General features: G+C 41.7%; 2 protein-coding genes across 2 annotated transcripts; both read right to left on the bottom strand.

The window, feature by feature from the left end:
• Window positions 1-213: 213 nt before the first annotated feature.
• On the bottom strand, window positions 214-1,491 carry LOC306703649 (BTB/POZ domain-containing protein KCTD12-like). Its single transcript, XM_079169677.1, has one exon. The coding sequence runs from the start codon at window positions 1,426-1,428 to the stop codon at window positions 625-627; it is 804 nt and encodes a 267-aa protein (XP_079025803.1). The 5' UTR covers window positions 1,429-1,491; the 3' UTR covers window positions 214-624.
• Window positions 1,492-12,869: 11,378 nt separating this feature from the next.
• LOC306707231 (high-affinity choline transporter 1-like) lies at window positions 12,870-16,002 on the bottom strand (the record flags this gene model as incomplete). The annotated part of the gene is made up of 6 exons (XM_079174622.1): window positions 15,855-16,002; window positions 15,593-15,741; window positions 15,113-15,256; window positions 14,583-14,736; window positions 13,645-13,862; window positions 12,870-13,541 (listed from the first exon to the last, which is right to left on the bottom strand). Exons 1-6 carry the CDS (start codon window positions 15,985-15,987, stop codon window positions 12,870-12,872), a joined length of 1,470 nt encoding a protein of 489 aa, XP_079030748.1. The 5' UTR covers window positions 15,988-16,002.
• Between the last annotated feature and the right edge of the window lie 1,039 nt (window positions 16,003-17,041).

The raw sequence follows: 17,041 nt of genomic DNA, 5'->3' as shown, positions 1-17,041 counted from the left end.
AAAGGTAAATTAAAAAATATAAAACCATCATACCGAAGAAGCAACTTAATGTCTTTCTTATCAATCAATCCCCAAAATGAAAGACTTAAGAGGCTAATTGAACAGTAGGCTATTTACAGTGTCCTATAGTTAATGTGTTTGGATCAGCAGAAGCCTCTCCACAATAACGTGATACAAGCGCAGCTCAGTAAGGATCAAAAGAAAACCAGAGTCTAACATTTCTGAGAGTAACCACTCATTTAATTAAGAACAAAGCAGTCTCTGTAAAAGCTATAACGAATCACAAGGCCACACAAAAAACACAGAGCTACCCAGTGACATAAAAAGAAGCCATGTGCCTTCGATCCTTACTAACCAATGGCATTCATGTTTGGGTTAGGAGGAAGTCTTCTGCTTTGCAGAACTGAGGAGAAAATGGCAGAACAATTTCAACTCTGGCTGATCCCACTGCACAGAGCGTGAGAGTGAGGAAAAACACAAGACACTGAAACTAGACACGGCTGAACTGCCTGTTTGGAGAGTTCATCAAAGTAAGCACTAATGGAGCAGAGGATCACTCCAACTGTTGGTTAATATGTCGTATGCATGAATGCACTTGCACCCAGAGAGCAGTTTTCAGTTCGTTCATCGGGAGAAAACATACTCGGTGTAACTGGTCCACAGTTTGTCCTCCCCCGGGTCATTACTACCGTATGAGCAGGTCCCGGTGGAGTTGCAGGCCACCATGTGGAAACCAGCCTCGGCCAGCCGGTCGAACGCCTGCTCCAGAAAGTTATACTTCAGGTAATACCGGGCGGTGTATTTGTCGGGCGGGCGGTCCGGGTCGCGGCTCTCGTTCAAGGTTTCCCCGAAGACCTCTTTGGCCAGAGAGATCTTGCTGCACACGGTGATTCTGGCGACCCTGCGGAATTTCGCGTCCGCCTGGATGTCCCTGCCGATGGTGTAGCTGCCTCTGTACCCGATGGTGATGTAGCCGGCGTTGGCCCCGGGAGAGCGCAGGGTCCTGTCCGAGGAGGAGGAGGAGGTGGTGACCGGGCTGGTGAGCTCGGTGTCCTCCGGCTCCCCGCTGTCCTCCGTGCACGAGCCGTCTTTGCTGACCGTCGACAGGCGCCTCGACAGCTCCGGCAGTCGGAAGAAGTCCGCTTCTTTCTGCAGCCTCCTCCTCTCTTTGAAATACTCGGGCAGGAAGAGCTCGGAGTCCCGCAAATAATCTAAAATGTAGCGGAACAGAAAGCCGTCCCGGTCGAAGAAGAAGCGGCCCTTTCCGTCTTTCGGCAGGTCGCCCGGGGAGCTCTGGGTGAACTTGGTCCACAGGAGAGAGTTGGGGGCGGCCGTGAGAGTTTCGAGTCGGGTCACATACACCTGCCCACCCACGTTTAGCTCCACAATCTCGGGGAAAGTTGAACTTTGGCTGTCGGTTTGTGCCATCTCTCGCTCTTCTTTTCTCAGTTGTTTAGGTCCTGGTAGTGTCCCTGTTCACAGGACGGATAGTTTGAGAGTGTCCGTGCTGTACAGAAATGTTTGTATTGGTTTGGCTGTGTGGGAGGAGGAGGAAGAGGACGGCCAACAGAGATATTAACTGTTCACTGGAAAGCTCTGACAAAACACAATGATGCATTCAAGGGCGAGACGTAAGCCTCAACATCCCACTTGTAAACACGCATGCAGAGAAAGTGACAAATAGGCCCCCACATCTACTGTAGGACTAATAAAAACAATGTCTTTCCAAGAGTTAGATGACAAGATTGATGGGAAACGTCTAGTCTGGCTCTGTCGAAAGGTAATAAAACCTGCCACACCTCTAAAGATCACTAATTAATCATTATGTGTCATCTTTACACACCAGTTTCTGTAGGCGTTAAATAAACGAGATAAAGTACAATTGTTGAGGTACTTGTGCTTCGAGTTTGCTTTGCTTGATTAGACCTACTTTCTTATTCTGCTACTTCATTGTGCACTACATTTCAGTGGGAAATATTGTGCTGTGTGTTTAACAGATGTAGTACTTTCTATGAAAATTCACTTATGTGATGCAGAGTGCATTATAAGACTCACTATAAGCCTTCATAATACACATATTAGACTGGGTCAAGTAAAACAATTGGTTAGTTACTTTTTTTTACTCATTTTTCACGACATGTGGTAAAGATCTGGGAAGCTATTTGTAACCATAATGGATGCTGAACGTCTTTATGGCTTGCCCTAATGCATTTATGACGGGTCATGTAACAGGATGTTTGTGTCTTTCTGCGGCACAGTACAACAGTAAAAATGGTCATGGTCATGTAGCATGTTCCTTTAGGTTGCAGAAACAGATACAGTGCAGTGTGGTATTAATAATCCACTAGAAGCAGACAAGCTATTGTTATGAAGAAAAAGCTTTTGTGGCAACCTTAACAACTCTCTCTTCATCATGTTCACATAAAGCACCATGGTGTTCCAGGAATTCTCATTCGTGTGACTTAAAAGTTATACTTACAAATTATAATTCAAACAAGTGGTCAAACTCAATCTGACTGTGTGATCAAAAGCCACTAAACAGACCTTGAGGTGAAATAGATTAAGCATAAGTGTGTCCTGGATCTTTATGTGTACTTCTGCAGTAACAGACAAAGGTCAGTACACAAAATGTACCAAAAACAACTTTCCCTGAAATCCACATAATATGAAGTACCCAATATTGGTTTCAGCTTTCCACCAAAGAGCTCTGTGATCTAGTCTTGAAGTGCAGTGTTAGCCGTTTCATATTTCAGTCCACACATCAGCATTTCTGCCACTGACATTATCTCTCATAATCAGAGTGACTGCTTCGTTAACGCAGATGTTGAATTTTATTTGATGCATAAAAAGCTTCAGCTATTTGTTAGAGACACAGTTTTGTGTTGTGCAGCTGCAGCCTGAAGACACGATACAGAAAGAAGATAAACAATCAGAATGGTGTTGCAATACAATCTCTGATGAGATTATGGAACACATCTTGCAGATATTTAGCCAATCTGATAGGAAAGTAAAGCAAGCTTTAATTCAAAGATGACAAAAATATTATGCAACAGCAGAAATGTGGATATTTTGATGAAGCAAAAAGCATTAAAAACATGTATAGATATTCGGTTCATATCCCGGATTAATGGTGGTTTACATAAACTCTGTAAATACAAACAAACAAACATCATGTCTAACTTTTGCAGCTGAAAGCTCGTAAACTTGCTTTTCTGACACTAAATATTGTTATATAGCACAAACATTAATGTGCCAGCATTTCCTACTGGAGACAGTTCATTCTTTGGATTAGAGCGACATCTAGTGGACATTAAACACAGAAGCAGGTTGATGTTCTCGTGTTTAATGGAGATACTAGGAGTTACTGGACCGCTAAGACACATTGTGTACAACCTTTGAATGACCCAGTGTTTTCTTCCCGCTGTATAAAATAGAGGCAATATGTTTGTTTATTGGAGATGTGTGACACTGAAAAACAAGTGTATCACAAAGACTTTATTATAAAATAAACGACCAAGTCTCTCTCTCTACACTCCACAAGGGCCAAGACATCGTAGGCCTCCGTCCAGTCTCGACCTCATGTCTGTGTTATCGCCGTTAAAGGTTACAATTTTTCTCAAAGTCTGGTAGAAGATAATTTGATAAAGGGACTTGTTAAGTTTATCTCTCCAGCCATTTCCTTGAGAACATAAAGGTCAAGAGATATGGCAGCTCGATAACTCAACATATGGTTCCCCTCAGAGGCAGTGTATGTATTTATCTGTAGTTTTTGGTTCATATTTCTAAAGCCATACATCACGTTGTGTTGAGGGTTGCTGACCCTGACAGAAGAAATTACAAGCTTCATGTTGATGTAACATTTTGGGGTTGGACTTTGAATGTTTCGGTCGTTTAGAGTGAGAAAGAAGAAAGAGAGGTATTGTGGAATGTGGTGAGTGTTTAGGTGGAAGAATGGGCAACAACTACTTTTCACTGACGCAAAGTCAGAAAGTTGGGAAATTTCACACAGTTGAGCATGTGATAATTTGACTAGGCATCCTGCTGTCCTCCTCAATGTGCTGTTTTACTTCTCTATTTCCAGTTGTGCTTTAGGGGTGTGCATGATTAGTCGACTAGTCGATCAAAAGTTGCTACCCTTGCTAGTCGGCACCAGAAATACTGGTCGGTTCAAGGTATTAGAATTGTATTAATGTACACATTTAAATTGCATATTGACAAATGCTGTCTCAGCTGTTGCTGTGCAGAGCCGCTACTCCTCCTGCAGCAGCAGTGTCTCTCTGCTCTGATCTGAATTCAGCCACTCATAACTCACTTCCACCCCACTGAGTTCTCCCAACCCCCCGTCTGCCACCGCCTCCTCTTTCTCAATGAGCAGCTGGGTTCAGCAGTGAGTCTGGTTCTCTCCTGATTGACTGGATTGGCCAGCAGATAAAGCAGTGGAAAATGTCTTATATATATATTTGAAGCTTGTATTGAGGTTTTAGAATGAAGCTTTGAATGTCTGTCATCGTGTTGCATTGTGTTATAAGCTTAAAATAAATGGGGAAAATAAAATGTTGTGTTATTGTGGTTAGGCTAAATGTAATATATGTTATGGTAGACCGCTCCATTAATACAGGTGCGTGTGGGAGAGTAAACAGTTTTTAGACCGCAGTGAAAAAGCTAAACGCCAACAAATATGGATTGAAAATAAAAACCTGTTGTGAATTTTGGAAATTATTACATTTATCTTTGTTCAATCAATTATGACTTTTGGACTGAGACAATTAACATAAGAGGGACGAGGGCTGAGCGCCAAAATGTAACACCACACAACAGGCAACCGGAGGCTACACTGGGGACAGCTTTATTTAAAATACTATGTGGTTATTAAAAAAATGATGACAAATGGCTCTTATACACGAAGTTAAACCTGGTAGATTACATTGTATTAAATGTTGACTGTTTTCTGATTGTTTTCTTACTTTTAGACGTCAAAGTTGAAAATATTTCATTGTATTTTGAAGTGCTGTGACTTTGCTTTTCAGTACCTATCCATGTGTTTTTGTACATGTTTTTAGTGATGTGTGTGTGTGTGTGTGTGTGTGTGCAGCGCCGGGTTACGACTCTGAACAGTCATGTGTCCTGCTTTTGACATGAGGCAGCCTCCTGATGCGACACCCAGCCAAACACTGTCACTCTGCAGTGTGCCGGAGTGTGACCTCCTCACCACTGTCTCTGTGCTCTCTCTCTACAGCACCCCGGCCCATCATCCACGTGGTGTCTCCCCTCTCTCGCCCTCACTCAGCTCCTCTCCAGTGATCCTCTCCCTGCTCCTGTCTGACACAACGGCAGAGACGAGAGGAGACCTTCTCTTCTTCTCTGTCAACAGAGACACACTTCTTCTTCTTATTTCTTAACCCCCGGTAAACACACACATTGAGACATCACCGTATCTCATAAACATCTTGTCTGCTTCTTTGTTCTGTACTTTATTTTCTTCCCTTCCTCTGAATAAGGTTGTTTGATCATACCATACTATAACATACATATACAGTTTAAACTACATATTTATATAACCTTTAACGACCATAAAACACATGATAAAGAAACATTCCCACTTCTTGTTCATCTGCGTGCTAATGCGGGAGGAGCCTGTGGAGATGAAGGGACTTAAATATTTGAAGCAAATCTCAGTGTTATTGTTAACTGACTGAGCGGTAAATGTTCACAGCGACTGTGTGCTGTGAGGGCATGGACATATGTGATTGGAGGAGGTATGGAACATGTGACTGCATGAATTACAGCAAGGCTCCATACGTTTATATGTGTGCTATGTTGCACATATTGCCCAGCTTTGCAGGGCTGTTTTTAGTTTAAATTTAAGTTCTTTTTTTTTTTGTTCATTGTAAAGAAAATAATTGTCCAAAAAAACCTCATTGAAGATTGTACAGCACTGTTCATTTTACAGAACAATACAAGTAGAGCCAATAAACCTTTTTCACTGAAGACATTTAACATGTCACAGTAGGAAAAGCACAGGTGCAAATATTGGGACACTTAACAGAGACACCGTTGATGCCATTAGCAACACCTGGGCTTCACTTGCCATAACAAGTCAAAATGTGAATTTGTGATCATTTGGAGTGTGTTTGGAGTCCAAAAGATCCATTCATTATTTGTTACCTCTTGTACAAATCCTTTCAAATTCATCCCTCCCTCCTCGTTTAAGAATGACAATTTATGTGTGTGCGTGTAATATAAGAGGTAAATAATAAATTATAATAAATCAATCTTTTCGACTCCAAACACTTGGCTCCAAATTGTTCTTTTTCACAGCATTTTGTGCATCTTTGTGTATGTTTAAATGCGTTCACATGGTGTGTGTATAGTCTTCATTACAGCCCTCTTATGCTCACGTGTGAGTCTTCATAGTACTGTGATATACAGTAGTTGCTTGTAGCTCTAGTTTTACTCATGTTCTGTGACTGGACTGTGTGTGTGTGTACGTGTGTTCTCGTCACCTTCTCTCAGGGTTACGTCTGCACCCTTGTGCTCCTCAATCAGCTCTAATGGATCCTCTGGCTCAGACTCAGCCGGGGCACTGATTGTGATACTAAAGACGCTCACACACACAGACACACACACCCACACAGGACAGGGCGGGGCTGGATGTGCGTCGTGATGAGCTAAGAGGTACGACGACCCTCCTAACATTTTCTCCCTGTCTATGTCCTTTGTTTCCTCTCTTGTTCTTCGCCATTGCTGTCCCTTAATGCTGCACCTCCTGTAGTCAATTCAATGTAGCACTGTTGTAACCAATATAATTGAATTAAGGCAAATTTAACAAAATCTGTAATGTGTTGTTGCCTTAAAATAAAAAATAAACAAAATCCTTAAAGTCTCTCGTCTAAAATCTTAAGGCTATATTTATTAACTCATACAAACTCAAATGTCACATCTTTCCTTCTGTGTCTTTGTGTCACCCACCCCCCAACCGTCACCACCACCAAGGCCCTTGTGTGTTCATGTCAATAGTCCACATGGGCCCCATCCACCCTCCCTCAGCGTCTTCATTCGGAGAGTGAACTGGTCCCTTGGGGCCATTGTGAGCTTTTGTATGTATGCGTGTGTGTGTGTGTGTGTGTGTGACCACTACATTATTCTCCCCACTGACTCTCTATGGGATGAAAAAAAAGGCCGTACATCCAGTGTGTCCCTTCCTTACTGTCTTTAGAAAAGAGACGGGCTGAAGGGGAACATGTTGTATGGCAGGGCAGCCCTCACATGAGAATATAGATGTATAGAAATACTACTCTTGCATCTGTATATATTTTTTTTACAGTTACTTTGGCCCAATTTTCACAACACACTTTACATTTTCACAACTCTCCTAAATGTGTCCTTAAAAATCTGACATAGCACACAAACTGAAAACATCTGTATCAAATTGGTTAATACATCAGCCAGTAAATATAAAAATATAACATTGTATATGTCAATCACAACATTTTAATTACACAATTGTCATCAATTAATGCCGTCAAACATAGCTAATTCACGAAGACAACTGATCTTGCAAGAGTCCTTTCAGAGAACATTATACAAATGCTGTATTACTGAAAATATCAGTCTAGTTTGCAGCACAGTAAATCCTACATTCATTAAGCAAGAATGATGATTGTGATTAGTTTGACTGTATCAGTTTACTTTTCTCTTACATGTTTTTTCATCTAAAATGCAGTAAGCTACAATGCAGTACCAGGAGACTTCTCCCTCTCTGTCAAGTTTGGAAACGACGTCCTGCAGTCAAGGACGTCGTTTCTAAAAGGCTTCTATTGTAATGTAACATTAAACAACAATTTACACACCTGTGTGATTTAGCACAGCATATTGTATTCAAAGGTGAGTATTTTTGCACAAAGAAGTTTGCACATTGAAAGTCTTTTTATGTTGCTAATGCACTTAGATTTTCTCTTTTTAGTTTTTCCTTCACAATCTCTGCACTACTGACTCTCCATACATGCAGGTCCAACAGCAAGATTAGATTCCTATTGATCGCCTGAAGCCGACGGCTCTCCGCCACTTGTAAAAACTCTAGTCTCGGAAGATCTGAGTAACTGTTTGACTCACAGCTCTAATTCCATATCAGTGAAGCTGATTCATGGCTCTGACTCATTAAGAATCAGTGTGGTTTGCTGATTGCAGAGCAGTCATCCCACTACTATGTTGAGCGCCAGGCGGTTCTACCTTTAGTCGGCCCGGAGTGGAACAAAGCTGGTTCTATAATTAGGTTCTCCTGGCTGATTCGATTAGAGCAGCCGCTTCATTCATTTCGCGAAAGATGCTCCTCAGCTGCTTGGAGGGACTAATGGAGGAGATGGAGAGATATATGGGAAACAATTAGACATGATATAATGTTTGTGCATACGTCCTCCACATTTACGTTGATTCACAACACACAATACTTTGTTTATCCTTCTCAAACATACATCACTTCTTTTTCTTCTCCATCAACCACCCTCTTCCGATGTTTCAAATAGCTGCCTTGCAATTAGATTACAGGAGACATTACTTAAGAGGGACATGAATAGTGTCCTGCCTCAGCCACAGATGAGATATGAGCTGCCCGGTGCCACGCTATCTGGACAGGAGACAGTCTGATCTAGAAACCATGTCTTACGCTCTACATCATGTTCAAATGACACAATTATGCTTATAATAACAAACTCAAAATGTGTTTTCATAATATTACCTCACTTTGGATGTTTGACCTTCTCTGTGCAGAATGATGGCTGTATGGATCTGCAGTTAAACCTTTGAAATGAATAATACATTTTTGTGGAAAAACTGAAAAAAAAATACTTTATTCAAAGATAAAACACATATGTCAAGTGTTCTTGGCAATAAGAAATATGAACCCTGCTTTCCAGCTTGCGTTTCAGTGTTTTTCACACTGCAACAGTTCTGACAGGATGGTGGTTGCGAGCAGAGGCTGTTTGGAGCTTCTGTCAGATAAAAGCTCTCTGAGGTTGGAGGCACTGCCCCGACTCAAGTGCAGGTTTGTTTTGCACAAAGTTGGGCAACCTGTGAGAGACGGATTCAAAAAAGAAAATCGAAGCAGCAGAAGTTGATAAATCTTGATTTTTATTTGCCGGTATGAGCCAAGCTCCAAAGAAATCATATGCATCTCAGTAGTGTCTTTCATTGGACATCTCTGCCAGGTGCATACCTAACTTTCTCCTCACCCCCCAGTTATACTAGTTAAACTGTTAAACTGTTCTCATGAGGAGTAAACTGAGCTTCATGTCTAAACTTGGTGGAGTGCCCCTTTAAACTAAAAAATGCAACATGCTCTGCCGTGATCTATGTGTCTTGTTGAACGGTGTAGTGTTTAAATGGATCAAAATTTTACATTAATTCATACATGAAGTTGCTGACTCCATTTTGCAGTGGCTCTATTTACATTGTTGTTGCTATTATGTCCACCTCATTTATGTAAGGTGGTAGCTAGTTAAGCTTGTTAAATAAAATTGACCAAATAATATCAGTGGTGAGGCTATTAAGCACAAATCTGGGTCTAATTCCAGGCGTTTCAAAGTTAAACAAATAACATTCAATATCACAAATAACGTTTCCAGCCAGCAGTGGGATACCTGGACAGTCTCCTTGCTTAGAGTCCTCTCTCTAAAGTTATGCCTGACTCCAGAGAGCAGATGTCTATCTGAATGCACCGTCTGCTCCCTGTAATCTCATCTCCTCGTGTCCACGTTGAGGGAAAGTGCTCTCTAGTCGGACCTCGATTCCCAGTATTCCCTTTTATCTCTCGAGGTTCGTCTGGGAAAATAAGCCGACAGCTGCAGCAGATAAAATGAAGGAAGTTAGTAAAAACGGTTCAACTTCACATTCTCAAATATGTTGTGCGACAATCGGCCGGAGCCTAAAGTAGCTTCCTCCAGACCAAGACGGAAGGTAATACAGCTGAACGGTACACAAGGGTTGTTTCCAGTTTGTGTCACCAGTGGATTAAGTCCCCCTTACGTTTTTTATAAATGGAACAGCAACAACATCATTTAGAGCTCTTACTGTGTGGTTAGAAATGAAGTCAAATAGAGCTTTTATAGAAGAGAGAAGAAAATCAAATATCAAAATATGTGCCTATGGACATTATATCAAAAGCAGGACAAAAATCTGCCCTGGTACGACATCAATGACTCCTGGAAAGACATCATAGGAGGTTCTAAAGATATCCAGTAGTAATGAATGAATCTGTTTTGGTTCACATCCAAATGAACTCTAGAAGAAAGCAAAAACCATCCCCCAACACTCTCCTCCTCGCCCGCAAATCCTCAAATAAATGGATTGACTTTTGGACAAGTGTCAGTTTTCCTTCATAATTGTTAATTATCATGAGTGCTTTCTGAGGCACTTTCTATGAATGAAGATGGGACACCCTCTCTCTCTCTCTCTCTCTCTCTCCCCCCCCCCCTCTGTTTTATTTTATGTGATTGGCCTTAGTTCTCAAGGACGTCAAAAAGGACGATGGAGGGAGGAAGTGCGGTGGATGGGTGGGGCTCCTGCGTCATTCCTGCGCATCAGAGTTGGTGGATTTTATGGTGACGGGCGCCAGTAAGCTACACCTCCCTCTAACCCCCACCGGAGTCCATCTTCCCTAACTGACCACCAGCAGCCACACCCACCCCCGGGTGGCTCCTCCCCGAGTCCCAGATGAGAGAGAGTACAGCACTTAAGGTAATGTAAATAACCAGAGAGCGAGAGCTATTTTAAGATGCTGTCTTTCACTGTGGCCGGGGAGGGGGACAAAGATGCAAGCCAAGCGATTGTAATTTCAGTCACGTTTTGGGACATGTTCTCTTTCTCCGTCTACCATCCAACAAGCTGAAGGGCCCGACAGACAAGAAAGAGCCTGGACCGGCTGCAAATTCAACCTGAGCCTTGATCTAAGGGAGGATGTTTTTTAAATTATATTTTAAAGTAACAGACAGAAGCTGTGAAGTCTGAGATACCACAATTAAGCATCATCAACACAAATAGATTAATAAAACAGGATAGCTGAAAAATATATATTTCTACAACAAAAATATTGTTGCTTCCATGACTTTTCTGATCCTCAATTTCTAGTAAATCTGACGTCTTCGGGCCTCTAAAGTTATTAACATACAACAATCCGACAGAGAAGACTCACTCTTTGGTTGAACCCAAGTCAACATAGCTTTGTTTTGAGAAATCATGTGTCCCTGAACCTCGTTGAGCACGATATTCTTCATGTTTCAGCATTATCTCCAATAAAGAAAAAAAGAAAGAAGAAAAACACATACTAAAATCTAATTGCAATATTCTCAAAGTGTATTTTTAGTAGTCAAGAAACAAAAAATGTGAAATACCAATTTGATCTTGTTCCAAAAGTAGAATTTATATATTTTCCTGAAATCATTTTATTTTGTTTTATGTTTCATCTCTTATGACATCAAAAATAAATAAACATTTAGACAGCCTCCTTTCTTTCTTCTATGAATCATTTGAACCAGCATGATTTGTTTTCTTTGTATATATCTAATTTTTTTTCTCCATATTTTATAATTATATTTATATTTATACAAACATACACATCACAGAGAAAATAATCTGCCGTTAACCACAAATAAAAAGAACAGATTTGTGAAGCAGAACCTGCCGCCACATTGTTCTGTAACAGTTACTGTTTGACTTTGCAAAATCACAAACTAAAACAACAACACAAACACCACTAGAAGTACACTACTTGATATAGTTAGATCTTTTTCTAGAGGTTACATTCATATTCAAGTCTTTGTTCGCTGCAGTCTGACCAGAGTCCAGTCACAACTGTGGAAATAAAACTGTTTCATGAGCTTCATTAAGGCAGTTGAATACAAGATCATTTTAAACACGAATTTACACCGATTCCTATGATTAAAACTGCTTCTACACCTGACATTAAAGAGAATATTAGCTACTGCTTCAAGTCAACTACGGTCACTACTGCTTATATATTTTCTACTCAGCACAGTACATGGATTGTTTCTTTCTTGATTCACAGTCATGATATGTTTACAGTAATAATGAAGAGACATGATTGCCTCTCAAAACTGTGTCAAACTAAATCAGTTTTGGGTGTTGGTTAATACGTCGGATGTATTTCACTTCATGACATTAAAGTCCGTTTAACATAAATTGATTGGCTTGTTATGACATATTAAAGTTATATAATATCCTGTTTTCCATAATTTGTTGATCTATTTTAACTTCAACTCTCTCTCACAATCAGTTTTTGTAATAGTTGCTGTACAGGTGTTAAAGTGTTTGTCAACTACCTGCCATCTGTTCATCAAATATTTCACCACTTCTCCGCAGTAGAAACTCTGTGCAGCATCTCTTATCTCCACTCATCTGTAGTTTGATCTGCTTTTTCTTTAGTGATAAAAAAACAAAATCAATCAAATTAAGACCATTTTCTTTAACTATATCTCCAAAGCAGTTCAGAAGAGGATGGGTATGCATTACACCCAACTATATATGAGAGCTATATGAGTGAATGGTTGATGTACTTCACAGAAAAGAGAACGTCATGTCCGGACAATCTGCAAGCTGCTACACTATATATCCTGTCATGTGCTACACTATATATCCTGTCATGTGCTACACTATATATCCTGTCATGTGCTACACTATATATCCTGTCAGTGGCCGTTATCCAATCACCACATGCTGGATGTGGTTCTTTTGTAGTCCCATCGGAGGACGTTTGCTTCTTGTCTCGTACTTCTTTTTGGAGAATCTGACAGAGTAACCAGTTCTCTGACAGTTCCCTCGCATGTTCAGCGTATTTATTTAAACACATGCTGAGTTTGTCATTCTTCATCGTGGTGGGAGGATTCAGAGCTAGACTCCTCCTCCTCCTCCACCGTTTCCTTCGGCAGCGTGTCACGGCGTGTGAAGGCGGCCGCCAAGGTCACGCTCAGCCGCGGTTTGACGGGCGCCATCTCCGACAGCCCGATGTTGTTGCCACGAGTCACGAGCGTCGTCCTATCCATAATCTCTCCGCTGTGCTTGGACACCACTGCGTCGAGGAAGTCGTATTTGTGTGAAATCGTACCGCTCTCAAACAGGTACTTTGCCAGGTAGGAGAAAGCGACGTTACCCAGGAAGGAGGCGAGCATAGACATGGTCTTGAAGGGGAACTTCTGGATGACAACTTCTTCCATTTCCCCAGTTATGTGGTGTATCCTCTGCTCGGTGGTCCAGCCAGGGTAATAAATGAAAGGAGGCAGCTGCAGGTAGGGTTCTCCTCCGCCTATACGCAGCACCATGCCGAACAGGTAGGCGGCCACGGAGCCGTACGTGTTGGTGCCTTTGACAAAGAGCACACTGATCAGCTGGGGGAAGATGATGACATAAACCAGGTCTGAGCTCAGGTACCAGAGGCCGTAAACTGTCCCAGTCACCAGCGCCATCAACGTGGCAAGGCCGCCAAATACAAAGATGGTAATACGCATCACCCACACGATCTCACGGTCAGACGCCTGAGGAGACAGAGACGAGCGGGGGACAGGATTGTGACGTGTGCCAAGCTGTCACAAACAAGCCGGAAAAAAAATATGGATGTTGTATAAACTTTGTACTCACCGACTGTCTAAAGGCGAGCTGGTAGATGTTCCTCGCAAACATGGAGCTGGCTGACAGGATGGAGGAGTCTGCAGACGACATGACAGCTGCAGACACTGCACCCAGGCCGAAGAAAGAGACGAATGGCGGGCAAAGGTGTTGGAGCACGATGGGTAGAATCATGTCCGCTTGTTCCTTGTCTTTAGGAGGAATAGCACCATAACTTGTCTGGTTCCAGTCTGATCAAGGGAGAGAATGAATTACACAACCAATATGGCCAGTATAGTTGAACTGTATCACAAAAAAATAGATAAATAACCACATGGCCTCCAGAGAAACCCAACTTTTCCAAATTCCTCAGAAATAAAGGTAATTTGCAATTAAACATTCATAATACTGACATATACTGAAACTGTAAGCCACAGCTTAATCAATATACAGTATGAAAATGTTGTTTTGGAACAAAATATGCATGATCACAACAAAATGGAATATATTTTCTCAATTGTAGGCTCATTAAACCAGAGACTGAAACTGCTGATAATGGGAATAAGCTTAACAAATAAGATATTACTGTCTACAGTGATTTCAAACCATCTTATCGTTTAACATTTCCAGTGGCAGCTCATGTTTGTTATTTCCATGTTAAAACAAGACAAAACAAAGTTGTGTGTTCAGATGTTCACCAAGGAATCTGACGCCTAAAAATCTGGAGATCAAACCTCTAATTTGGTCCCTTGCCTCCCTCTAATGTAATATTTACACAGCCAGCGTGGTTATTAACTAGATTGCTGCTTCATTATGGATGAGGTGAACCAGCTGCTATTTACCAGGCTCTCTCAGATCTAAGGGCAACATGGACCCATCCAGAGCCTTTCCCCTGAAAACAAACACACACACACACACACACACACACACACAGACTGTGCATTTGCAGGCTCATGTGTGAGCTCTCTAACCTGTGGAGGCCCCGATGGCCCCGATGAGAACGGAGGGCACAGCCATGACGAGGCACCCGAAAGCAGCCAGGAAGGAGAGGACCTGGGCGTAGTTGGCCGAGGAGGCAGACAGGACTCTCTGGAAATACACTTGCCAGGGTATTCCTCCAAGCATCTGCAGCACATTTAGAGACCAGTGAATAACATTTGCAGAACTAAAGCCCGACACAGTTATGACAATTGCATTCACTTTGCCTCAAAAGGCTTTATGATCTGTACATCACAAGACATCTTCTATCCTTAGTGCCTCGATTTGAATAAGGACAATAAGGACAGTTCTGCAGAAAGGTGTAATGAGAGTGCATGAAACTCCTTCACTAAATTATTTGATAACAAGCTGTAGTATTTTCACTTCATAAAGTCATCAAATAGTCCTGGCATGCTGATATTATTTCATCAATGAAATCAGTTTTAGACCTTTAGACCCAGTGCTGGTCACAGTGGACTACATTCTGATGAGGTGAGGGATGGATAAGGCGTGGGGACTGTACCAGGAGGCAGAAGTTGTCGATCCAGACCCAGGTGTCGCCCTTCTGGATGCTGCCTCTCCAGGGCGACTGGTACACCTGCTTCACTGCAGTAACGGTAATGTCCGACACCGCAGGGTTGGTCAAAGCAAACGGGACACTGATCCACTGTAGACGTCCAGAAACAAGTTGAAACAGTTACAAAAAAACTAATAGGTTTAATGGTTATTATAACTTTAGCAATTTATTATCCCGCCTTAGTTTATCTTATCATTTTTAGACAATATGTCGCAAATAAATCTTTGCAGTATCATTTCATGTCAGTGTGTTCCTTTGGAGCAGCATCTGTGACTATTCATGTGCGTAATTTGTCATATTTTAAGTCAAGGTCAAAGTATGTTTTGTGTGACAAATACAGTAAATCTACTAAAGAGGGTTATTTAATTACACTAGTTGCTATCATCTATCATCATCTCATTTAACTTGTGCTCAACATGAACCTACCAGGCCAATAAAGATACAGAAGAGCTGCACGACATCAGTGTAGGCCACAGAGTAAAGTCCTCCAACCAGGGTGTAAAAGATAGCAATGAGCGCTGAGATAACCACTGACATCTTAATGTTGATGTCCACGATGACACTCAGTGTGGCACCTAAGGTCATGAGCAAATGTTATGGCATACAGATATATATGGACAAGACCTCACTTTGATCTTATTGGCCACCAGAATAATTTGTTTCGTTGTAGATGGGAACATGAACTCACCAAGGGCGGATAAGATGGCCGCGGACCAGAAGATCTCTCCCATGAGTGCAGGTATGAAGAGGAGGCCACCCATGCGTTTCCCATATATCTGCTGGAATGGGTCCAACATGGTGACGTAACCTCGTGAGCGCATGGGCTTAGCAAAAAAAAGACCCCCTGGGACGAAGAGTAGACACATTGAATTGAGGCACCTTCAAGTGTACCTCTATATAAACAGGCAGTTTTACTTTTTTTTTAATTTGTTCAAATAGACTGATACTTGAATCAACAGGTACAAGGAGTTACAATTTAGAAGGGTGAACACCGGACCACTGAAGATGGTTTGATTAGCACCCAACCCATCCATTTCAATCAGGTATGTGGTCAAAAGGTCAATATATTAATGTGTGGGCTGCATTTCACTGTTAATAGAACAAGGACACAGAATCCCTGCGTTATGCTCCTGATCACACAAAATATCAACCTGTATTTTACATTGTTTTAATCCACTCACCCACAACAAGACTGAGGGCATATCCAAAGGGAGCTTGAGCCCAAGCCAAGCCATAATCAGGCAGATACACATACTCAGCTGTGCCATTTATATATCCTCCTCCAACCCAGGTCGCTGAAAATCACACACACACACACACACACACACACACACACACACATACATGTTATCACCAGAGGAAAAAAATAAATATGAAACAATTATACCTGGCATTTGTGTTAATAGACAATCCAGAGAAGGTTTTTAAAATGTTGGCAGTAAAAAAAAAAGAACAATACTGACACATACATTACACAGTATAAAAAAAACATATTAACTTAACTTATTAAATTATCTAACTTCAACATGTTCAAAAAAGAAAACTTGTCAAAACAGACCTAAGTGATAATTTAGATATGTTTTATTGTGATAATAGCTACTAAAATCCCAGTATTACTGAATAATATAGACAAAATTCACCTGTCATGGTAAATCCACCGACAAATAATCCAATGTCTCTCCCTCCGACCATGATGGTTTCGCTGCGGTCGGTGCCCTCCGCCTCCCCGGAGTGTTTGTTCTTCCATGCCGCCCAGATGCCCACGACCAGGATCAGTAGATAGAAGATCGCAATAGCGACAAGCCCTTCTACATGGATGGTCATTGTCGCACCAGTCTTCCGCTAGGAACGGGAGGGCATGGAGACCTGCTTGGC

This window comes from Pholis gunnellus, assembly GCF_910591455.1.
Source record: "Pholis gunnellus genome assembly, chromosome: 1".
NCBI classification, from domain to species: domain Eukaryota; kingdom Metazoa; phylum Chordata; class Actinopteri; order Perciformes; family Pholidae; genus Pholis; species Pholis gunnellus.
Note: the sequence above shows the minus strand (reverse complement) of the source record. Positions and strands in the feature narration are given on the sequence as shown.

What these genes read in the sequence shown, in the direction of transcription:
- LOC306703649 (XM_079169677.1), bottom strand. Translation starts at nt 1,428, where the DNA reads ATGGCACAAACCGACAGCCAAAGTTCAACTTTCCCCGAGATTGTGGAG.